General features: G+C 32.4%; 1 protein-coding gene and 1 long non-coding RNA gene across 5 annotated transcripts; both read left to right on the top strand.

Moving 5' to 3' along the window:
• Positions 1-8,645: 8,645 nt before the first annotated feature.
• Positions 8,646-13,143, top strand: LOC147396418 (protein EIN4-like). Of its 4 annotated transcripts, none has more exons than XM_086450627.1 (4): positions 8,648-8,916; positions 9,061-9,202; positions 9,646-11,453; positions 12,196-13,143. In XM_086450627.1, the coding sequence occupies exons 3-4, from the start codon at positions 9,711-9,713 to the stop codon at positions 12,742-12,744; spliced, it is 2,292 nt and encodes a 763-aa protein (XP_086306753.1). In that variant the 5' UTR covers positions 8,648-8,916; positions 9,061-9,202; positions 9,646-9,710; the 3' UTR covers positions 12,745-13,143. The 4 variants fall into 4 exon arrangements, with proteins under 4 accessions (XP_086306755.1, XP_086306753.1, XP_086306754.1 ...); XM_086450628.1 differs by having other exon boundaries at positions 9,083-9,202; XM_086450629.1 differs by having other exon boundaries at positions 8,646-8,916; positions 9,083-11,453.
• Positions 13,144-23,260: 10,117 nt separating this feature from the next.
• LOC147396419 (uncharacterized) lies at positions 23,261-26,020 on the top strand. The gene is made up of 2 exons (XR_015180933.1): positions 23,261-23,537; positions 25,695-26,020. It is a non-coding gene; the product is annotated as an uncharacterized LOC147396419 (long non-coding RNA).
• Positions 26,021-26,288: the final 268 nt, after the last annotated feature.

Raw genomic sequence — 26,288 nt, forward strand, 5'->3', positions numbered from 1 at the left:
GCCTATACCACTCACTAGACTAGTTATGACATTTTAGAGATTAGGATCTGCCTTCATCTCATACATGCTTGACTTTTTAATTGGATCGTCTATATCAAAGTCTTTATGATTAGTGCTCCAATTTTGAGTACTCTCAACTAACTCAATAAGGAAATCTTATACTTGGTTGAGAGTCTGAATCATAAATTGACCTTTATACATGAACTCAATTAAGATACGTTGACTCATGGTTAATCATTTATAGAAACTTTGCACCAATTGTACTTTGTCAATGCTAGGGTGTGGGTATTTGACTAAAAAATTATTAAATCTCTCCCAAGTTTGGGGTAATTCTTCATTCGAATAACCTTTAAAATTTCTAATGGCGCCCTTCATTTTCCATTTTTTTCCATAGGGTAAAATTTAGCCATGAATTTCTTGGATAGAAGATATTATAAGGCTATGGAATTGGATAGTAAGGAGTTTAACCACGCAACTACATGATCTTCCAAGGACAACGAGAACAAAATGAGCTTGACAATCTCTTCATCTAGATTCTGATATCTAAAGGTTTGACATATGGTCAAGAATCGATTAAGGTGGGCATAAGGTTATGCATGTTATAGACCGTGGAACTTAGGAAGCATATTTATAGCAATTATCCAAATTTCAAACTGAGCGAAATTGTTTAATAGTAACACAATACGAGTAGGTAAGGATGTGAAAATTGAAGGGAAGAACTCATTGAGAATTCGTTTTTGATCACCCATCATAATTAATGATGACTTCCTACGAATGTTATTAATAGTACGTTCAATATTGGGATCAAATGGTTTTAATATGTCACTCCTCAAATGACCTAAGCATGCAAATCACAAAATCGATTAAACAATCAAGAAAAGAAAAGGTTGGACCTAGATAGGTTGCTTAACTCTAGATAATTCCTAACTGGGTAGAAATGACACAACTAACCTTCCAACTTGATTCTATGAAATCAAGTTTGGCTAATTCAGATCTCCAAATTGGAGGTGGTGAGCAATACATAAATAAGGATACTCTTAAGTCACATTCCTTTCTTTAATAGATTGAGTCTATGCCTCAAAGGGCAAGATCGTACTAGACACCAAAAATGATCAAGAAGTGCAATCGGTGCAACTTGGAATAGATTTCTCCTATCAAGCTCATGGGCCCTATAATCAAGTCTAATTAATTTTATTGAATTACTAGTGAATTCATTGTTTTATTATAAAGCAAGGAATTGGTAATAACTTCTAATCCTTATATTATTAGGTCATCCCTAGGAGAGGGACGTTCTTTACTAATTAGAAAATAAAAATTCAAGTGTGTGCAAACATAAAGTAACGAACAAAGATAAGGAGTAAGCTACTAGCAAAAAAGACATAGGTGTTGCGAAATACTTTCTGTACTGGATGGGAGAAGACAAGTTGAGTCGCCTTAGGCCACTAACTCCAAATTTGGTGTGCGAACCTAAAGAGCTGTCACGGTATCGTCCAACCGTCGTTTTTCCCTAATCTATTACAATCCAAGCCATCTTAGATAATTAAAAACTAATGAAATTTTATAATAAACCTAATACAAAGAGAGTTTATTGCACAAAATTAAACCTATCTAAAACAAAATTAACTAAAAGAAAAAAAAAACACAAAAAATGGAATAATCTTGGAGCTTTGATAATTCTTTAGACTTTTTCTCCAAAATTTATTCTAACCTACCAGAAGAAATAAAAAGTAAAAAACTGAATAAAACAGAGAAATTACAAAAAAAAAAAAAAAAAAATAGATGCTGCTATCACAATCAGGAAGTCAAGAGAGACTTATTGTAAAAATTAGAGGATGAAAATCCAAAATTTTATTATCACACCTTGATGACTCACTGCAACGTGGTGATATAAGCACTTTTGGTCACCAAATTATTATAATGACCTCTTTCTGGATCATTGATTTTTTTTAAAAAAAAAAATTGGATCAACAAAAATTAAAAATTGAAAAATAAAAAAAAATGGAAAGAAATAAATTCACTCAAAACCAAAACTACTACACCTTTCTCTGGTAGAAGCGTCAAAATTCTGATATGACTATCATTTCCTTTCCCATAGAAGTTAATATTTATGTAAATTTCCTTGACTTGTGAGGAGAATAAGGGATCGAACCTAAGAGAAATGGGGTAGAATCAAACAGAGAGTATGCAATCGAATCTAACCAAAATATAAAATCTACTTTTGTATTTTTGAAGTAATCAAAAGAAAATAAAGCTTGTTGGGAATTAAACTAATAGAAGTGAAAGTTAAGCTAATGATAATAGATAAAAATCACCATTAGAGAAATGATCCACCTAGAACAACTATCCTACTAAATTTAGCTTATATTATTTATATTTTAACTCAATCCAAGGGCTTAATATGAGCTATTTGGTTTCTAAGATTTAGCAAAGAAAAATTTAATTTAGAAAATCAAATGTATAACTCTGTCGTTCACTAAACTACGAAGCTCCTACCACCAAATACCTAAAAAAGTATGAAACATCTTGATCTTATTTAAATATGATCCATCAATTTTAGCATATAAGGTGTAGGAGTTCACTATAGCCTTGATCCATAGGAGTTGGACAAGTCTTGAAGTGAAATCATGAACATTCAAGTAAGATAAGATAACTAAAACAAAATAATAATAGAAAAATAAGCTTGTTCTAGGCTTCTACACTCTCCAAATTGAGGGAAGATTATCCTAAGGTCATTGCAAGTGATAGAGAAAGATAGATGGATAAGAACAAGTCTAACTTCACTAAATAAAGGTAATTACACTCTTTTTCACTTTCTCACTTACAAATTTACAGAAATTTAATGAAAAATCAAACTTAAAAAAAAAAAAAGTTTAAAGGATGAGGAGTCTTAAAGAAGGGGAAGATAAGATGCCTTTTCTACATTGAGAAAGGTTTTATTTATAGAAATTAGATGTTTTGAAATGATTCATTTCGAGCCGCCATTACTATTGTAGATAAGATCATGTACGAAGTAAGACCCCAAAAATAAGGTCGATCCATCTAAATTGACCGCCACGCCGTGGCGAGTCATTGTGTAACGTCATCACTTTTTGGGTCGAGTCTTGATTGGATTGCTTCATTTATCCTCTTGGTTGTAATGCAAAATTAATTTTTTTTGATTTCGGGTTCATCTTAAAAGATTTGCTCTTTAACCTACACAATGAACACGCGTGTAATCAAGATTTTTCGACAAATACAATTAAGCTTAATTAGCATGATGGAACATGCAACGTGATCATTTGAGACTTAACATGATTATTTACTTAATACAGTAAAATAGGAATGAAAATCGAGATAAATGATTGTGAAAAGTTGTAATACCCTGAGTTTTTAATTTAGATATCGGGAAAATCTAATAGTGAAATTTTGAGAAAATTCTAAAAGAATAACTTATGGTAAAATACTCGAATATTGTTAGGTTCATTTTCAATGAAAAAAAACTTTACCATTGGATTAAAAAATGTCAAAATATATACTTTAGCCTGTAAGCAAGCTCAAATTAAAGTTCAGATGAAAAGTTATAAAATCCTCGAATTTCGTGTTAAGTGAGACCTAAAAGAATGAATTTTTTGTTAAAACGAAAATCAGAAAAATTCTACCACACCATTAGGTCCGCAACAAAAAAAATATTCAAAATAGAATACTCATTTATCATTTTTTGAGTCTGAATAGTCAAGTCATCGTCAAAACTAGAAACAAGTGGAATAACTACAAAAGATGCCCTCAACCCTTTTGTATATAAAAGAAAGTTGATTTTATTTTATTTCTTTCTCTTATTCTCCAAAGAACCAAATACCAGTCTATTCTCAATCCAAGGGTTTCGACCCATTCTCATCAAGTTCTATCGTAAACGAGTCCGAATTGATCGTCGACGAAAAAGAAAAAATTGCTAGCATCAATGAGCTCCACATTCTCATCACCTTAGATATTTACTTTTTTTTTTTTTCATATCTCATCAAAATCAATGAGTGAGTTGGGATACCACTAATTCGGAGCTTCATCTCGTTAGTAAAAGACTCGTCTTTTATTGTAGAAGAGAATGAGAGTGTCATCGTTGAAAACTTTGCAAAACCCTCATTTGTTTTACAACTAAGTCAGCCTAACCTTGAATTTCATGTCATCCAACTTTGATTTTTGTGTTAGCTTTCCACATTCGACAACTACATACTTCGATAGGAGATTTTCACTTCCTAATGGTAACCGTAGATTTCGAAACATGCATTTAGGAGTTTTAATCGAATATATGTTGTATTTGTAAATCGTAAAAATCCTTTGTTTGATTTCCAATTCATGATTAGGATTAGAGATTTGATATGTTTTTATCAAATTTAAACATTAAATTCATGGGTGCATCGATGGATTTGGAGATGGAGGAGAAAACCCAAAAAATTGATTGAAAAATAAAAAGTTCGAGCAAATTGGAGCTTATTGATGGCATCGTCGTTAGACCAAAAAAATTGGCCAAACTAAAATCTGGTTTTTGCTCTACTTTCCCCATAGCTTATATATGTTTGAACACCCTTTATTTCATTAAAAACATTGAAGTAAATATCCTCTTTAATTTTTATTTTCTATTTACTTTAGGATTTTTAATTAAATTAATGGTTTATACTCTATTTCGGAACAATGAGAATGGTTTCAAGATTTAAATCTTAAAGGATCATCATGAATTTAACACTGTATAGTGTAACACTATAAGAAAATTTTAAATAAAAATTTAACACTATAAGAAAAATTAACATTGTATAGTGTTAATTCTATATATATATATAGATATCCATTCTCCACCTTATAGTGTTATTTTTCTTTTATTTTTAAAATAAAAATAAATATATATATATATATATATTATATATATATATATATATATATATATATGTATATATAAAGAGCTTTTGTGTTGTTAATGCTTGAAAGGATTGAGTGTGGATCATCCGTAGTGTGTATCATCTTAGGATAGTAGGGATCAAGCTCATACAAGGTATGAGATGCGTATAAGAGTGGAATCACAATTGGAATCCGGGTCTATTCCTCTATATCTTTACTAATGAACTTGTATTGTAAATGTGGTCATTTATGAATGGAGTTGTATATTTTGGAAATCAGATGCACACCTGATAGTTATAGACGAAGATGATTAATTAGTAATCACTAACAATTTAGAGTAGTTAAACGTTCTAACACATTGAAAAGAGACCCATTGTTTACGGTCACGTCAAACGGCCCGTCTGAACCGGATAAATGATCATCCAGTGTGGTAAGCACTACGATCGATCACAAAATTAGAAACTAAAAGTCAGAATAATGTTGTAACATCATATCCCGATTGAGAGTGATCCAGTTATGAATCCCAACTATTTAATTTCACTACTACACTATTGTGTAATATGTACCTGTTGTTCTATTTTAAATTATAAATTGAAAAATATGTTTATTATTTCAATGTTGTCAATTATATTTGTATAAGAATAAAAATGTATAGTGAGTATTGATGACTGATGTTATGTGGACCTTTAAACTGTTTAATTGCTCATCCCTATCTATATATATCAGTTAATCATAGTTTAATTTGTAAAAACTTTGCATGTATTGAAATGATATAATATGATTACTCGATCACATTAGGTGAGGTTATTAGTAGGAATTGTTTGTGGACATACTGGGTAACTATTATTACTCACCCTTTCATTTAATCTTTTTTTAGTTATAGAGACTGTAGTTGGTGAGGCGAGTGTAGAGTCATCAGTTGAGGAACATTAGGTTAGTCAGATTGAAGATCAAAGTTCGCTACCTGGTAAGCATTGAGACTAATTCCATTAGAAGTCATTTCGTCCAGGAGGTGTATATAATTTTTGGGCCGAGTGATAGGTTTATGTTAGAGTGAGGATAAATTTTTGTAATCCTGTATATTATTACCTTTTGCACAAGTCTGATCTAACTTTATGTTGTTCGCAATTTACCATCTTTCAAACCTTGTATACTTTTAACACATTTTTTATGCAGGATTTGTTGGAGTTTAGTGGAACGCTAACATAAATAAAGGGAGCCATGTCCAAACTTTCGAGGTGCCACACAATCCTGGAGATTTGACCTTGGGATTTATGTTAGTGTTTGGCAGGACGTCACAAAAGTGACAAGTAGGAACGACTTAACTAACTAGCTATGTTCTCTCTTTCAACAAGTTAAGTTATAACCATACTTTTTAGGGGTTGCAACTAGATATTGAATCCTTCATCCCCTTCCCTTTTTTGGATTCAAATAAGTGATATGCAGATAAATCAGTATTTTGAGACATTGATTAATCAATAGAAAGTCAATTTGTTCTTGAATTTTCTATTATGTTCCTTCTTTTTTGATGATTAATCTTTTGATCTTCTCTCTTTTTACTATTTCTACTCCAAAGATTGATCAATTTTGTATCTATTTCAGACACCAAATGGTGTGGGACCAAAGTACCCTACAACAATGGGTTAGGTCCGTCATCTACAAAGATACAAGATTATTAAAGAAAAAGGCAAAAAAAAAAAAAAAAATTAATATCAAATCCATTTTTCATTTATTATTTTACAAACATTGAGAGTCCTAGTTGTAAAGTGCAAACTAGAAACAAAAAATAAATGCTAATAGCCAATTGCCTTTGGCATGATTCTTGGGGTCAGTGACTCGCAGAGATTGACTCGCAAGGAAACATATGACCTCCACCATGTAAATGTGAAATCAAATTCAAACTGTTGGACACGTGTTTATACATATAATCTGGATAATGTGTTTTTTCCTTGAATCAATCTTCAAGAATCATCGGCATGATCTTAATAAATTTTAAAGTAAATTTTTTTTCCTAAAGTAACATCAATTATCTTCAAGAAGCAACATAGCAACTCACTTCCTTGCCTAACTCATTCTAATCTACTTTACCTTACCTTTTTCTTGTAAATATTATTTATTAAATTATTTTTGAGTTAATTCTCACAATCCTAATTTGCTAAGGTAAAAATCAACTTTAAATTCTCTACTCTGCAGTTAGGTGGTGTTGATGTCAGTCTTTTCGAGTCGTGATTTTCTGCTTCCCCCTCTCCTCTTTCCCCATGCTATTCTTATTTTCTCGTGATTTTATAAATATGTGTAGATGTGTATTCCGAGGAAAAATCTATGATTTTAGAACGGGCCACATCAGAAAAGTATAGAAGAGTATGTCACATCGAAGTCAGAAAATCATTATTCTAAACCTTTTATGTTTGGTAGAGGTGTCGTCGTATAAGATGTTTTTAACCGATTAGATGCATGCACATAAAAAAGATCACCTACCCTCAAATCAAGATCGTCAACTGAATACTGGGGATATGTGTGACTATGATTTGATTTATTAAAACTATATTTAATATGATTTGGCTTTGGGTTTAAATTAAACATCACCATCACAAGTCACTCTCAATTCTAATGGAATTGGTTTGGGTTTTGAACATCTCAATCACAAAGTCTTTAATAAAGGGTACTGTAGGTTTTTATAGAAGTGTTCGGGTTTCAATGTTTTTTTCTAAAATTATAGTAAAAGATTTTTCAAGATCTGAAAAGTTGTCTTTCAGTTGCATTTGATCAATCATATAGTAGGTCTCGATCATCAACACCCGCAAAGTCTAATCTATTTTGATCATTAACATTCAATTTAGATAGAGGATTTGAGTTTTGTTTAGGAACCAATTTGATAATTTAAAAAATTGATTTTTGATCAACAATGTCTTGATTCGATAAGGGTTCAACAAGATGGTGCCTGAGAAAAATATGTATTTTATATTTTAATATCAATTTGTATATGATATGATGGATTCAATTGTCATCAAATCGTGTTGGGATGCAAATATTGTGACCCAATTATGAAAATCCAATCGAATAAGTATCATATTGATTTGTATCTGATAAATGATTCTTATAGAATGGTTTAGAAGGTTGGATCAGACAAGACTTGAAGGCCAATTCATTCCAAATCTTTTAAGTCTTGATTTGGATAGAAGGTTTGAGTTTTGAAAAAAGATTCAATTCTTGTCAAAGTAGTTTCAAATCAACCAAACCTAATTTAAATCGGACCCAATCCAATCCAAACAATGGGCAGCATTTAGAATGGTCCCACGTTGACCTACCCAATCTTAACCTGCGATAACCGGGATCGTGGATACTAGCTCCCACATTCTTCTCTATCATTCATGAACCAAACCATTAACACTAGAAACCATCCAATTAAATGTTTTAATCCAACGGTTAGAAGCTCTTAATCATGATAATTTTCTCCGGGTAGGTGTACCAAAATATGGGACCCAAAGGTCATTATCTCAATTGTACTAAAATCATGTGCCACGTGTCAATTGAACCTGTCATTGACAGCAATTTTTTTCCTTTTTGGATTTGGCATCGATATATTAAAAAAAAAAAAAAAAAAAAAAAAAAACGTATATAGAGATACAAAGAGAAAGCGAGTGACATTCATATCTGACGAGGACGTTGGAGTAAAAGTGCTACAAAGCGTCTAGGTTCTCTTCATGTACTAAAAAAGAATAACCCCAAATTTATGACAAACATTTGTGGGTCCCACAGTTTGAAGCCTTCGCCCTCTCTTTTTCCTCTTCAATGCTTCTCTCTCGTCTGTAGTTTTTCATGTTTTTTCTTCTTTCTACGTTTGTTTGGAAATTTTGAAAAATAAAGATATAAAAATACATTACGAAACAAAGAGGAAAAAGAACTATAAGAAGAGAAAATCAGATATTTTTCAAAGACTTCTCTTCTCTTGTTTATATTGTCTCTGATAGAATCCCAAAACCCAAAACCGGTTTTCCCCTCTTGCAGTTGTTTTAGCGGGTTTCAGGTTCTTTTGGTGGTTTTCTCAAGGCAAGAGTGATTTTCTTGTCTTTGGGGTTTTTATTTTTATTTTTAATTTTATTTATTATAGTTTTGGAGGAGGGGTTTCTCTTGTTGTTATCGTTGGTTGCTGTATCAAGGGAAAGTGAGTGGTTTTGTTGTCATTAATGGCAGTTTTGGTGATCTGAAATTTCAGAAGAATAGATGAGTTGTTGGTGGAATTACTGAGGGCTTTCAAAATTACTCAGTTGGTTCAGTTTCAAAAACTGGGTACGTGAAGAAGGCTAAGATCTGAGGGTGGTTTTGGTGTCTTTAGGTACTTCTTTTACTTTCTCTCTATTTCTGGTTTTTATTGGTGGAGATTTGTGGATTTTTATTTATTTATTTATTTTTATTGTAAGATGTCTTTTTTATGATCTTCTGAGTCAAAGAGATATCTTTTGTTTATATACATAAACACACACACAAAAATAATAATAATAATAATAGTAGTAGGGGAAAAAAAAAAAAAAAGAGAGCAAAGAAGAAAAAGAGATGCTAAAAAGATTGTTTGTGAAAAAAAGAAAAGAAAAAAGCAAATGGAAAATTTGGGTTGATGGGTATGCTAGATCTTGAAATTCAGGAAATTGGTTTCTTTATTTTTTAATTATTTTGTACTTTTACTGAATATTTTTGGTGGAGAGAATGTATTTTGAAGTTTATTAGGTTCTATGGGTTTATAGTTGAAGGGATTTAGTTTTATTGTTTTTTCTGCATTAGGGATTTGAGAAGATTCAATCTTTCTCTCCATAAATGGATTGAAGAAGAAATAACCCTCAGGTGCAATGTTAAAAGCAATAGCTCCTGGGTTGTTGATTTCTTCTCTAATCTTATCCGTTTATGCTGTGGACAATGGATTCCCTCATTGTAATTGCGACGACGAAGGCTTCTGGAGTGTCGAAAACATTATGCAATGTCAGAAAGTGAGTGATTTCCTAATTGCAATAGCCTACTTCTCGATACCCGTCGAGCTCCTTTACTTTATTAGTTGCTCCAATGTTCCTTTCAAATGGGTTCTCTCTGAATTCATCGCTTTCATCGTTCTATGTGGATTGACTCATTTGCTCAATGGGTGGACTTATGCTCCACACCCCTTTCAATTGATGTTAGCCCTCACTATCTTCAAATGTCTCACTGCTTTGGTCTCTTGTGCAACTTCAATTACACTCATAACATTGATCCCTCTACTTCTCAAAGTAAAAGTAAGAGAACTTTTCTTGAAGAAGAAGGCATGGGAGTTGGATCGAGAGGTCGAGATGATGAAACAACAAAAGGAAGCAAGCTTGCATGTTCGAATGCTGACTCGTGAGATTAGGAAATCACTTGATAGACATACTATCTTGTACACCACTCTGGTTGAACTATCGAAGACATTGGAGTTACAAAACTGTGTGGTTTGGATGCCCAATGAGGAAAAGACGGTGATGAATCTGACACACAAATTGAAAGGGAGTTCATCAAATTCCTTCCGTCCTTCAATCCCAATTAATGACCCAGATGTGAGGGAAATCAAGGAGAGCAAAGGAGTTAAGATCTTGAGCTCTGATTCCGCTCTTGGGTTGGCGAGTAGTGGTGAAGCCGGGGAACCCGGTGCTGTGGCTGCCATTCGAATGCCAATGCTGAGGGTATCAAACTTCAAAGGAGGGACACCAGAGTTGATGCAGACGTGTTATGCGATACTTGTGTTGGTTCTTCCAAGTTTGGATGCTCGAGGTTGGAGCCATCATGAACTAGAGATTGTCGAGGTTGTTGCTGATCAGGTCGCCGTTGCTCTCTCTCATGCATCCGTACTCGAAGAATCTCAGCTGATGAGAGAGAAATTAGAAGTGCAGAACCGTGCGTTACAACACGCACAGAAAGATGCAATGATGGCAAGTCAGGCTAGAATCTCTTTTCAGAAAGTGATGAGTCATGGCATGAGGAGGCCAATGCACTCGATCTCAGGCCTTCTTTCATTGATACAACAAGAGAATTTAGGGAGTGAACAACAGATCATCGTCGACACAATGGTGAAGACTAGTAGTGTCCTGTCAACTTTGATAAACGATGTAATGGAGATTTCAACGAAGGACAACGGGAGGTTACCACTAGAGATGAGATCTTTTAGGCTTCATTCTATGATAAAGGAAGCGGCTTGCCTCGCCAAGTGTTTGTGTGCTTATAGGGGTTTTGGTTTCGAGATTGAGGTCAAGAACTCTCTGCCTGATCGGGTACTAGGTGATGAGAGAAGGATTTTTCTGGTGATATTGCATATGATTGGGAATCTATTGAATGGGTGTGATGGAAGGGGATCTGTAATTTTTCGGGTTTTATCCGAAAGTGGAAGTGAAATGAGGAATGATCAAAGATTGGCAATGTGGAGACCAAGCTCATCTGATGGGTATGCTTATATAAAGTTTGAAATTGGGATGAATGATACTAGATCTCAATCAGAGGGGTCAATGTCAGTGCAGCTTGATAGTAGGAAACACAACAGTGAGGGAATTGAGGGGGGCCTAAGCTTCAGCGTGTGTAAAAAGCTTGTGCAGGTAAGAATTAATGATGTTCTAATATATCTCTTTTTCGCCCTTTGATGGTAGAATTCACTTGGATTGTTGCTTGGTTTAGTTATTGGAATTTGCAGATAAAATCTTCTACCATTAACCCCAAAAATATTTAAAAAGTAAAATACAGTCTTCTGCACAGAGAAATACTATGTTTACAGCATCTTTTCACAAAGGAGAACTCTATATTTTCTCTAAATCATATTAGATTTAGCATTCAGGTCTCTATTAAAGAAAACCATTCATCATTTCCAACTTTCTTTTTCTCTCAAACCATAACACAGAAGAAAATGTGTCATTAATATTTGAGGTAAGGCAGTGTGTTCATTAGCGAAATAACATTTGTTATGCCAACCCCAAAATTTGAGGTAAGGCATAGATGGTGATGATTAATATCTCAAGTCATATCCACTGATGGGCTTGGATGATCAAAATTTGCAATTTTTCTTCTTCTTTTGTAAACGTTAATTTATTTTCGAACATTTAAAAGCAACTAAGGTTCCCTTGATAGTTTGAAGTTCATACTAGAAGCCCACCTTTCTGTCATTAATAGTCACCGTACTCCCTCTACATTGCCTTGCTTGAACTTGAATTGAACCAAAAAGTCATAGATTTTGCTTATTCTTTGGGTGATATTTAAGGTTAGTTTGTTCTAGTGGTTTTGTAATTTGCACGGACACTTTATTTCCAACGTTTATTACCTCAAATCATTCCACTCAATCCGCAGATGATGCAAGGGAACATCTGGATCGTTCCAAACTCCCATGGCCATGCCCAAAGTATGGGTGTCGTCCTTAGGTTTCAACGCCAACCATCTATGGGGGGTGGAATCTTTGAACCTGGAGGATCTTCAGAGCATCCACATTCCAACTCTCTTTTCAAAGGCCTTCAAGTTATTTTAGCTGAAACTGATGATATCAACAGGGCTGTAACGCGTAAACTACTTGAAAAGTTGGGTTGCCATGTGACTGCTGTTACGTCCGGGTTTGATTGCCTGAGTGCTCTGGGCCCTGCCGGGACTTCTTTCCACATCGTTCTTTTGGACCTCCACATGCCCGACATGGATGGGTTTGAAGTTACTATGAGAATCCGAAAGTTTCGTAGTCGTAGTTGGCCTTTGATCGTAGCATTGACTGCAAGTGCCTATGAAGATGTGTCAGAAAGATGCCTACAGTTGGGAATGAATGGTGTCATTCGAAAGCCCGTTCTATTACAAGAAATTGCAGATGAGATCCGTAGAGTCCTACAACAAGCAAGAAAAGGCGTGCAAAGATGAGATTGTGAATTATGTATTCTTATGACATTTTGGGCCTTCCGATCAAAGAAAGAAACATCAGCTTTGATATCTCTTCCAGATTCTGGCATGGAGATGTTACACACAACAATCACTTGAAATGGTATACAAAATTAGCTCCTTTTTTTTGTTTTTGTTTTTGTTTTCTTTTTTCTGATCAACCTTCATTATAACATTTTAGGAAAATTAAGGATTTTCTCAAACTTTACTTGAGATTATCAATAAACTCATCTAGTCGAAGGTAGATATCATGTGCTAAACATCATTGAAATTGTATTAATTCAATTGCAGATTTGCAGTCTATTGTTTGTAGGGAATTCTGGATATCTACCATGAAAATTACTCGCTTGGGACTGCAAATTTGCAAGTGAATAGTATTTTTTTACACCCAAAAAATATACCAAAAAAAAAAAAAAAAAAAATGATAGAGAAAAACTTTGAACTTTGTAAAGGCTTATTATTTTTAGGATATAATGAGTTGTCTCCAGAATTTTTACTGAATCTTTCTCTATCTATGAATCAAGTAGTTAGGATTCTTGTATCCTAAGCCATGCACCATTAGTGAAGCATATATGAGGATTAGGATTCTTTGCTCCAAAACCCAAATTGCATGTCATTTAATCATAAAGGGAGGAGTGAGTAGCCAATATGACTGGACGTAGACATTTTGGGTAATTTTGAAGATCATCATCAAACCTTACCAAAGATTTCTGTCTGGCTAAACAAATCGTGTTCATCCATTCAATTCTGTCCAAAGACATGTTTTCTATTAGAAAATTTGAACAAATAAGTCATTATTTTTAATTTTTTTGGGAAAGCTTTTTATAATTTTGCAAAGATGAGCTAATCGGATCTTGTTGAGACCTTATAACTATAGATTCTACAACACCATTGAGGTAAATGGGTAGCATCTCAGCATTTTATTGTAAGATATATACACATATCGGTAACTTATTCATTCATGGAAGGTTTTGTGGGTGGTAGAGGTCGAAGTTCACATCTCAATTGTGAATACCCGGGGCGTCTTCTAAGGGGCCTTCCATTGTTCAATTGGTTATTTGCTCATGAGTATATTATTGTACAATTGTAACCAAATTGAGGGTACAAGAGTTCAAATAAATACGGGCAATGTTGGTATTCAAATTTTGGAGTTATATGTATGTGCATGAATTACTCCCATTTCTATAGTGGACGTAGGTATTGTCCAACTGCCGTAGTTGTTTCTATTATTAATTTATGAATTTTATTTTATTATTTTTATTATTTGATCTAAGGTTTTGAATTCTCATTGATGCATGATCACTATTCACTAATATGGATATAATAAATAAAGCCAAAGGTAACTAGTTATCAATGTGAATGGAAAACACACACCCTCGAAGGACACCTCAATATAAATTCTTTTAAATTTTATTTATTTATTTTTTAAAATTCTTTCCATGAGCATTCCAACCAATATATATTAAACCTGGTGAAATTTATCTGTCATCAACTTTAACATGGTTTTATGAATGAAAAATTTGTCCAACATGGTAGGCAGACCAAGAAGACCAAACCAAGATGGAACCAGAATCAAATATTCTAGGATATATTATAGAATGAATTAATGAAACAATGATTCTATATTATAATATTAAATATAGGTTATGTATAGGATTACATGTGGTAGTTGAAATAAGCTAATTATGGGAAGAAAACAATGGATTCAGCTCTCTTTTGTACTTCATATAGACCAGACCAAGCTATATTCCTACACTTGCGCTTTAACAATATTCTCATTGCATGGAGAGTTGAAGGTGAATAAATTTTAATTTTTAAGACATTATCTAATAGATTTAAGGTCCATCATCCTTAATAGATCATCAATGTGGACCCACCCTCAAATGAGTTGTCCGCATCTTGGATATACTAACCTTAAAATTCACATTCTAAGATCTTTATGTCTCGATCTAGGTCAAAATAAAGGTTGACGAAAATTGTGAAGATAATATGTATAAAGGAGATCATACATGTGCAGTTAATACTGGAAAAATAAATTGGAGGGTCACAATTATTTGGTTTACTTATCATGATGAGCATTAGGTGTATGATATACTCTTTTTTTCATTTTTATATTTTCATATTTTATTTGGAAGAATATCCACTTGGAGTTAGATTTAATTAGGTCAGGTGAGAAGTCCGAGGGGTCTGTATCTGGAAAAATATAATAAATTAGGACTAAAGCACGTAAATAAACTAATGTAAAAACCAGAATGTATACCTCATCCAGCAGCACACGGAATTTGCAAACCCAAAATGCACGTCGGGCTTGTCGTCGGGTGTTTATATATATATATATATATATATATGGGTCCCTTTCAGCAACAAACATTTTGGCAAAACATTTTTCAAAACATGGGTTAGAGGTTTTGGAATGGGCTGATTTTTGATGAGCATGATCTCTATGGTGAGGAGATCATCCTCATCAAAAATCAGCCCATTCCAAAACTTCTAACCCCATGTTTACAAGTTGGGAAATCGTGGACCGTCCATTTTTTGTAAGCCATTTTTGATGGGTAAGAGGTTTTGGAATTGGCTGATTTTTGGTGATGATGATCTCCTCACCGTAGAGATCATCCTCACCAAAAACCAGCCCATTTCAAAACCTCTAACCCATATTTTGAAAAATGTTTTGCCAAAATGTTTGTCAAAATGTTTGTTGCTGAACATTTCCCTATATATATATATATATATATAGGGTCAGGTTCAAGGGCCATATGAGAAAACATATGTAAAAACTTTCGTTTTTAATAAAATTTTAAAATATGGGTTAGAAATTTTGGATTGAGTTGATTTTTTGTGAGGATGATTTCTATGATGGGAAGATCATCCAAAAAAAAAAAAAAATCAGCCCAATCTGAAACTTCTAACCCCATTAAAAGTGATTTAGAATGTGGACCGTCGATTTTTTACCAATTTTTATCACTAATTTGTAAATCACTTTTGATGGATTTAGAAGTTTCTGATTGAGCTGATTTTTTGTGAGGATGATCTTTTCATCATAGTGACCATCCTTGCAAAAAATCAACTCAATCCAAAGCCTCTAACTCTTATTTTGAAAAACGAAAGTTTTTTCATATGTTTTCTCATATGGCCCTTGAACTGCCCCCATATATATATATAGATATAGGGTCCCCGTTCGCCAGCCAACTTTAGGGAGCTAGAGCCAAAGCATTTGTCCTATATGAGTTTGAAGTTTCGTAATGAACTGATTTTTTGTGAGGATGATTTCTATGATGTGGAGATCATCCTAAAAAAAATCAATCTAATATGAAACTTCTAATCCTATCAAAAGTGGTTTTGAATTGTGGACTATCGATTTTTTATCATTAATTTGCAAATCACTTTTGATGGGGTTAGAAGTCTCATATTTGGGATAATTTTTACTGAGGATGATCTCCTCACCATATATATCACCCTTACAAAAATCACCTCAATAAAAAACTTTTTATTTATATAAGACAAATTTTGGCTCTCTAATGTTGGTTGTCGAACTTTTTAATCGTATGTATATATATATAAAGGGTCGGGTTATTTTGACAAAATCCTAGACAACATTCTAGATAATGTTTTGTCTTAAATGACTAAAAAGTTTTGAATGGGCTGATTTTTTTGTGAGGATGATCTCTATAGTCAAAATCAGCTCATTCCGAAACTTCTAACCCATGTAAACAAAACGCGTTTGTTAAAGTGTGTGGTAAAACTAAGGGTGCGAACGGATGACCTATATATATATATATAATAATATATATATATATATATATATATCAATGTAATATTTTCAAAATATGGGTAAGAAATTTCGAATTCAGTTGATTTTTTGTGAGGATGATCTCTATGATGGGAAAATCATTCGAAAAAAAAAAAATCAGTCCAATCTGAAACTTCTAACCCCATTAAAAGTGATTTAGAATGTGGATTGTTGATTTTTTACCAATTTTTGTCAATAGTTTGTAAATCACTTTTGATGGATTTAGAATTTTGATTGAACTGATTTTTTGTGAGGATGATCTTCTCATCATAGTGGCCATCCTTGCCAAAAATCAACTCAATCCATGACCTCTAACCCATATTTTGAAAAGCCATTGTTTTTTCATATGGCCCTTGATCCTGACCCTATATATATAGGGTCAAGATCAAGGCCATATGAAAAAACATATGTAAAAACAATATAACATTAATAAATTTTCAAAATATAGGTTAGAAGTTTCCGATTGAGCTGATTTTTTGTGAGGATGATCTCTATGATGGGAAGATCATCCGAAAAAAAAAAAATCAGTCCAATCTGAAACTTCTAACCCCATTAAAAGTGATTTAGAATGTGGACCGTCGATTTTTTGTCAATTTTTTTCAATAATTTGTAAATCACTTTTGATGGATTTAGAAGTTTCTGATTGAGCTGATTTTTTGTAAGGATGATCTTCTCATCATAGTGACCATCCTCGCAAAAAATCAGCTCAATCCAAAACCTCTAACCCATATTTTGAAAAACCATTATTTTTTCATATGTTTTTACATATGGCCCTTGAACCGCCCCCATATATATATACATATAAGATAGCATTAGGTAGACTAAATTCTAAACAAAGCTTTGTCTTATATGGAAACTTTTTTTTACAATGAGCTGATTTTTTCAAAGGATAATCATGCTCACAAAAAATCAGCCCATTCTAAAAATTCTAACCCCATGAAATATGGTTACAAACTAACGGTAAAAATTGACAGTCAACGATTCTTCAACGTGTAAATTGGAGATAGAAATTACAGAATGGGCAGATTTTTTGTGATGATGATCTCCTCACCATAGAGATCACCCTCACAACAAATCAGCCCATTACGAAACTTTTATCTCATATAGGACAAAACACTCACTACTACACCAAAAGGAATAGGAGGTGCGCCAATTTATATTTTTAACGTCGGATTTCAATTAAAATGACGTTAGAAAGCTGATTTTTTCCATGTAGGTTGCGGTAAAATTCTAGAAACCAATGTCAATTTATGAAAAAATTGACCTTATATATATATTGTGGTTTTCATGCGAAAATTCTAGGAAGGTTTATAACGGTATTTTTTCAAAAACCGACAAGATAAACCATAAATAATATAAATTCTAGCTAGGAAGTTTTTCTGTTCGCATAACCTTTCTCTAATTTCCTTCCTCTAGCTACAACTTTAACCCCAAACCCTAAATCAGTTTCATTTTGATTGACCACCTTAGGGACTTAGGGTATATGTTTAGAAACCACAAAGAAAAGAAAAAACTTTATCATCTCATCGACACCGTATTGACATGGAAGGATTTAGGAAATTGTGGCTGTAAACTTCAGTTTGGTAAGTGAAGAAGGAAAGAAAGAAACACTGACGTTATAAGACCTTTTCCTACTAGTGGCTTTGTCTCTTAAAACCCGATCTTTATGAGGAATGCTAATGTCCAAGACTTCATGGGGACGTTAGTATTCTCCAACACTTTTTTTTATTATCCAATAATATGCCTATTTATTTTGTCTTTTAGTGAAAAAATATGGATATGTTAGTCTTTTATATAATAAATGATTGTTTGCATTGATTACCAAATCATTTATTACAAATAAAATATTTAATTTTAAAGATTAAATAACCTTAGCAATTATTATGTGAGAGACAAGTATTTATTATGTAAATAAACTTTTATTATCTAAAAAGACTAATATACCCATGTCTTTTTCACTAAAAGACAAAATGGGTAAGAGCATTATTGGAAATAAATGTTGGAGAATGCGATCATCCCCATGAGTTCTTAGACGTTATAAGTAGGTGTGTAGACAACATTCGATTCTCAAAGTCCTAGTCAAAGTGTTTTGTCTTATATGGGCTAAAAGTTTTGGGATGAGTTGATTTTTTGTGAGGATGATCTCTATGGTTAAGAGATCATCTTCTCAAAAAAAGCCAATTCTGATACTTCTAACCCAAGTTTGTAAGTTGAAGAATCGTGGACCATCAATTTTTACCGTTAGTTTTTAAACCACTTTTGATTGAGTTAGTTTTTATGCTCACAAAAAAATCAACTCGTTCTGAAATTTTTAGGCCATATAAGAAAAAAATTTGACTGTTGAACCCGACCCTATATATATGGGAATGCTAACGTCCTAGACCTCCACCACATTTTTTTCCTTAAATAATTCTCCTACCCATTTTATCTTTTAGTGAAAAATAAAAAGGTATATTAGTCTTCTTACATAAGAAATACTTAATATAAAAGACCAACATATTGTACTCCTATCTTTTCACTAAAATACAAAATGGATAGTAGTATTATTGAGAAAATAATGTGATGGACAATGCTAGCGTCCCAATGAGCTCTTGGAGTTAGCATTCCCTCATACATATATGGTCATGTTCTTCACCCTATTATTTGCCTTACCTTATTCCCTACTTGTTTTGCCCTACATGGGTTAGAAGTTTTGGAATTACTAATTTTTGGTGAGGATGGTCTATATGGTAAGGAGGTCATCCTTACAAAAAATCAATTCATTTTGAAACTTTGAACTTCATCAAAAGTGGTTTACAAAAATGGACAGTCCACGATTCTTCAATTTGGAAACATGGGGCTAGAAGTTTTGAAATGGACTGATTTTTAGTGAGGATAATTTCCTCATCATAGAGATCATCCTTACTAAAAATTAGCCCATTCAAAAACTTTTAACCCATGAAAGACAAAATACTTAGGGCAAATAGTAGGGTGCCGAACATTTCCCTTACATATATATAATAAAACACAACTGAGTTGGAACAATTATGTATCATATAAATGTCCAATCAACTACAATGTTGCGAAAGACAAATCCAATTTCCTTTAATCTCAATTTTTTTAATAATACCCCTCCAACTCTATTTTTTTTTTCTTTTTTACCCATTTAACTCTAAAAAATATACCCCTTCCTCTAATTTTACTATATTTTCTCTTTTAATCCATTTTATTTATTTATTTATTTATTTATTATGACTTTAATCTCAATATTTTTTAATAATACGCCTTCCATCAAGTTATAGTTTCTAGGGACACACTTTATTTCATTTATTTTTCACTTCTCTTAACTTTATAATATTTTCTATTTTACCCCTTTAATTCACTTTATTATTTTTCATCCTTTACCCCTTGAATTTTTGAATAATAATATCTCTCCCTTAACTTTACTATATTTTCTCTTTTACCCTCATTAATCTATTTTATCATTTTTCATCTTTTATCCCTTTAATCTCAATTATTTTAATATCACCCCTCTAACTCTATTTTTTTTCACTTTTACCCCCTAACTTGAAAGATGATACCCATTTTCTAACTTTACTATAGTTTCACTTTACCCCTTTAATCCACTTTATTATTTTTCATCTCTTAATAATACTTCTTCCAATTTTCTTTTAATTTTTAATTTTTTTAATATTTTTTAATAATATTTCTTCTATCAAGCTGTAGTTTCTTGGGATCCACTTTATTTCATTTATTTTTCATTTCCCCTAACTTTACTATTGAAAGCGCTCTCGATCCGCGGGGAGCTCGGATCCACTTTTGACCTTTGAGATTTAGGAGTCGCCACCTAGTTATTGTGGTCTAGGAATCGAACATTGACTCTAAAAGGATAAAACAACTAATCTACAAAAAAAAACTAAGTTTGGAGATCAAGTTACGGGGTTGGAAGGTGTTAGACACCAACCTCGCCCGACAAACGCCGGTCTCTACTAATTTCCAAATAAAACTACATTGCTAACAAGACCTAAATAATAATAAATAAAAAAATAAAAATGCTTACATTTTTCGAACGCAACGATTTTGTTCCCTCAGATCTGATAGAACAACTCCTTGTACAGTATTCCTTGCTTCGTTCTGTTGTCGGATCCGATTTTTGATCTCCCAGTTGAGGTATCTTCTTCCTGATCTATGAGTTTTTTGATTTTTTAATGGATTATAAGGTATTTTAGAAGGATTTTTGGGTGTTTTTTGAGCTAAAGTTGGGGTATGGATATTAGGTGAGGAGTTGGGACTTCAAAATTAGAGTTTTGGGGTGCTAGGGAAGCTTTTTGACCTACTTTTTCTAGGATTTATTTTTTAATCCAAAAATAAGTTGTAGGGACCCTTATTTATAGATTTTTTAAGTGCTTGTTTTGATAGAGTTAATGTTTAATTATAATTCTTTTAGTTAGAGTTATATTTTAATTAGAATTGTTTTAGGTAGAGTTATACTTTAGTTATAATTGTTTTAGGTAGAGTTATATTTTAGTTAGAATTCTATTAAATAGAGTTATTATTTAATTAGGATTGTTAAATAGAATTATTATTTAATTAGAACTCTATTATGATTTTGACTTTAGTCTTACTTGATTGACTTTAATTTTGACTTTAGTCTTACTTGATTGACTTTAATTTTGTGGAGAACCCCCCTCTATTATATCTTTAATTCTTTGGACCCCAAATGGAGGGGTCCTTGAATAAATATCTTGGCAACCATCAACAATTTTGCTTTAATTATAAAAATTGTAAAATTATCGTTTTGCTCTCGGAGAGGACTTTTTGTGTTTCAAGTCGGTTTTTGATGTTCTAAGATGTTTTAGAATCGATTTTTCGTAAGGAATTCAATGGAAATATTGTTTTGTGTCATTTATGAAATTTTTTGTATGAAATGGTCGTGAACTTTATGAGGGGCATTTTCGTAATTTTGTCAAATTTTGTGAAAATTGGCGAAATGATTTATTTGGTTTCGATTTGTTGTTTTATGTATTTGAATGGGTTTTCCTAAGCGTAATATAAGCTCTAAGGATGTTTTGATGTTAGGGGTATTTTGATAATTTTGTTATTTTTTAGTGATTTTTACCGTGAAGCTTCTTTTTGTCTATAAGATGATAATTTCTATATTTTTGGAGTTATATTTTCTTAGCGTAGCGTGGTTTCTATAGTTTTGTTAGTTCGAGATACCTCATCCAAATTTTTGAAACATATCTGGTAACAAAATAAAGCATTGGAATAATCATCCATCATTGGGAACCGTTGCAATCAGGTTGACGAGTTGATTAATCAGGCAAGTGCAAAAATGGGGTGTCTATAACTATATTTTCTCTTTTATCCCTTTAATCCACTTTATTATTTTTCATCTTTTATCCCTTTAATCTCAATTTTTTTTTTAATAATAATACCCATCTAACTTTAATTTTTTCGCTATAATAGTTGTGTATGACACAAACGTTCAATCAACTACAGTGTTGTGGGAGGAAATCCCATTAGAAAAAAATCTCGCATCATCTAAAGTTTTGTGGTTTAAACTTCCCATTAAGTTATAGTGTCACGAGACCCACTTTATTTTCTTTATGCTTCACCTCCTCTAGTTTTACTATATTTTTTCTTTTTTTACTTTAATCCAAATCTTAATATTTTTTAATAATATCCTTCCAACTCTATTTTTTCTACTTTTACCCTTCTTAATTAGAAAGATGATGCCCCCCTTCTAATTTTACTATATTTTTCCTTTTACCCCTTTAATTCACTTTATTGTTTTTCATCTCTTACCCCTTTAATATCAATTTTTTTTAATAATACCCCTTCCATCAAGCTATAATTTCTTGGGACCCATTTTATTTAACTTATTCTTTACCTTGCCCAACATAATTATATTTTCACTTTTACCCCTTTAATCTACTTCATTTTCTTCATGTTTTGCCTTTTTATCTCAATTTTTTTATAATAGTTTTGTAACAACCCAAAAATTCAACTTGTATCTCGAGGAAATATTTGAAGTTATGTTTTTACAAATTTTGAATTTCTATTATGGATTAAAAGTAGGGAATTTGATTTACAAACTTTTGAGGAAAGCCGACATCACTAGTAGATTTAAAACAGTCAAAAAACATATCTTAGCATGTAAGCATGCCTTAATTAGACGTCAACTAAAATAGTTGTCAAATCCTTGAATTTCATGTCAAATTTGTACTCAAAAGAGTGATATTTTGATGGAGTTAGAATTTTGGAAATGCGATCATACCATTAAATTTGCGGGGAAAAATTATTAAGAATAAAGTATTAACTTGTAAATTTTTGAGTCTCGATCGTCGTGTTTTCACAAAAGGATATAACAAATCTAATAATGACATTTACGTCCCTAGGACACTATAAATACCAAGCTTAAGAGAAGATTTATAGATTTTTCTAACTCTCACATTTTTCTTCTAAAATAAAACCCTAAAGAAACCTCCCTCTTTCTTCCACATAGGTTACTACATCACATTACGGTATTAGCGACTGTCCTTTTGTACCAAAAATGAATGTTAAAGGCCGTCGTTAATGGTGACAATTCTTGACATTGGTTAAATTGTCGTTATTAGCTTAAGTAGCATAGAAATATTTATGTGATACACTCTATCTCACTCGCACGTTATATATCTTTCTCATACTCTCTCTCCCTCTCTCTCATTTTCTGTTATCTCTCTTTCTCGCAAATTCTCTTGGTTGTATACTCACTCTGTCTCTGTCTCTTGCACACTTGCTCTTTTTTACAACATTCAGATCTAGGGTTTGCGCGCACACACACATATACTTTCTCTCCACAACTTCCTAGATCTAGGGTTCATAGAGATCACTAGTCAAAATGGAAAAACTCAAAAACTAGGGTGTATGTTCTTCGATTGGAGCTTAAGATTAATCGCATCTCTCACTGCTCTTCGATTCAATCAAAGAAGAACGAAACGACTCTTCCAATTTCTTTATTCAAGTAAGGTTTTACTCTCATTATCTTTCTTTCCATCTTTGGAAATGTGAGATTTTGAGATTCTTTGATCACATGAGGTTTCTACACTAGTGGATCGAATTACTTTAGGGTTTGAGTGATTTTGTTATGGTTGGTTGAGATTTAGTAATCAGGAAAGATGTAACTTTGACCAGACACCCAATTGAAGGCTGTTTTTCTCAAAAAATTGTCTCGATTTCTATTACTGGAGCTATCAGTATTACTCAAAATTTGCAGATCGAGATTCTCTAGTTCAATCCATGTTTTAGCTTTTAATATCCTAAAATTCTTGTTGGAAAAGCTCTGATTTAGATGGAGAACTAATTAAGTGAAATTTTAATTTTTTTAACTTTATTTTTTAATTCTTCTTTCTAGTAAAGAAACAAATAATTTCTTACAAGGGAAGGGATTGTAGTGAATCTGATTCAATAGGAATTTCTCTTAACATAACCTATGTTAATAGGCTAACTCTAACCTTTATTTCTTTCTGTAAACCATTGTTATTTTCTTTTTGGGGTTTCTATATAATTCCTAATAGTTGTAATATTATTTGGGTAAACACATTGATTGCAATAAGCAATTAGTGGAATGGTACTGTTTTAGGACGATTCTAAGGTTATTGTTATTGTTATTGGATGACTTCTAATAAATGGTACACAATGAATTTGAAGGTTATTGTTATTGTTATTTCTATTTATTAACATATTAAGATTTTCATTAAAATAGATGATGAATATGCAATGGAAGAAATGGAAAAATTTGAGATACTTTTTATCCTGTATAACGTTTCCCATCATTGTAGTGACTGCTTAAAGGGTTGTGTTTGCAATATTTTACTTTTCAATTTTTAGATCATCTTGTATCCTTTGATAAGACATATTCTAATGTCATCATGATTCGTATGGTGTGTCTGGTTTGATTGTAGTTCATTCCTTTGTTCATTGATAGTGTAATAATTCTAATAAGGATATTTAGTTGGTTTATACCTCCATAGATCCATGTGAGACATCATAAGTTGTGCTTGTATCGTTGTTTCATATGTTGTTGAGCTGGCCTGGGTCTTTTTTTGGACCATAGGAAATATTGATTACAACTCCTCCAGATTGCCCATTTTTTATTGGTTTTGTCTTTGATGTTCTTATTGGAGGACTGTTGAATATCTACTTTTGTAAGAACTCTTCCTTGATCGAAGGTGTTGTTGTTAGGGCTGCTGAAAGGTCTTCATTTATGATGTTCTCTTCATCAAGTTTTTTTGTTTAGCTTTGAAGTTTAATAAACTGGATTGAAGATTCATACAATGCTTTTTGGGAGTATACAGAGTAGCCTTTACACTGTTTTTCCTATATATACATTCTAGTATCAGTGGCATATGAATTAATATCTACTCTTCCATATTAGCAAGGTGATTGCCGAATTTCTATTGAATCTCACCATGTATGCTTTGCATCCGACAATCACCTTGCTAATATGGAAGAACGTCTAATCTCTTTATCTCCTTACTAAAGTTGCACTCCGTATGCCCCGTATTTGCACATGGTGCAAATGAACTGTGCGAGTCAGGGATTTGAGTTTTTTTTTTTTTTTTTTTCTGATCGATTTCTTTTGTAGTGGTTTTCTTTGATAACAAAGCTCTTTTGAAAACTCAGTTATGAATTTATTGTGGAAAAAAAAAACTAGAAAGATAGTGGTATCAGAGTTTTTAAGTCTTTGTTTTGGTTGAGTTACATTGTTGGTTATTTAAAAACTTCTTGACATTTTCATATATATGGTATGTATCATGCCTACTTCACAGGTTTGTTGTGGCTGATCTAAAGCCCATTTCTGATGAACTTCAGATGCCTTTTTTTTTTTTTTCTAAGTTTATATATTGATTATAACTCATATTTATTTTGTTCTCATTGTCGTTGGTGATGAGTCTTTGAATATAGCTAGGGAACCCTATTACTGCATTTAATCTAATGCAATCCACTTCTTTATCTGGGTTCAGGATCCACTTTTGATATTCGACTTTGCAAAATGTGTATTCGTAACCAATTTTTTGGATGCAAACTCCTTTTTTACTAAAGGTTTGGATGGACAATGCGAACTTTTTTTTTTGGCCTCGACAAATCTGTTAATAAATCTCCTTGATTCTTTTTCTAGATTACAAGCATGGAGGAGATGATGATGGGTCCCAATCCTACAAGCTTATGAATTAACTATGCAGACAATGCTCAAATTGACATGCTCTGTCTGAGTACTCTTATGCTTTTAGTTGTTTTGACCAATTATTATTAGGTTTATTGTGCTACTATTTTATGTGATATAATTTCCACGAATCTCTTTGTCGGTTTGGTTTGTTCATCGTATTTGTTTGTAGTATCTATTTGAGTTAGATTTGTAAGGTTTTTTAGTTTCTGGATTGAATTGGGTTTGTATTGAACCTAGTGTTTCAATATGATCATCCATAAATCTCTTCGCTTCTTTTATTGAATATGTCAATTAGTTATTGATTTAAATGGTTTAATTGGCTACCCTTGAAACTTATTTTCTCGTTTTCAACCCCAAATATGAAAAAATTCTTATAAGTTTTTAAAGGAATGTATAGAATAAACATAAACTCAGGTCCCAAGAACAAATTGCAACTTGATTTTCAATTCTAATAATTGCATTAGGCATGTCTTATCAAGACGAAACTGATCCAAATGGTTTTGCACATTTTGGAACCTATTTGCTTGTTTTCGAAACCTATTTGTT

The sequence above is a fragment of the Akebia trifoliata genome, chromosome 8, assembly GCF_017979445.1.
Source record: "Akebia trifoliata isolate Shusen 1 chromosome 8, ASM1797944v1, whole genome shotgun sequence".
Taxonomy (NCBI): domain Eukaryota; kingdom Viridiplantae; phylum Streptophyta; class Magnoliopsida; order Ranunculales; family Lardizabalaceae; genus Akebia; species Akebia trifoliata.

Coding starts and splice junctions, on each gene's coding strand:
- LOC147396418 (XM_086450629.1), top strand. CDS start 9,711: ATGTTAAAAGCAATAGCTCCTGGGTTGTTGATTTCTTCTCTAATCTTA. Junction 11,454..12,195: donor TGTGTAAAAAGCTTGTGCAG/GTAAGAATTAAT, acceptor CTCAATCCGCAG/ATGATGCAAGGGAACATCTG.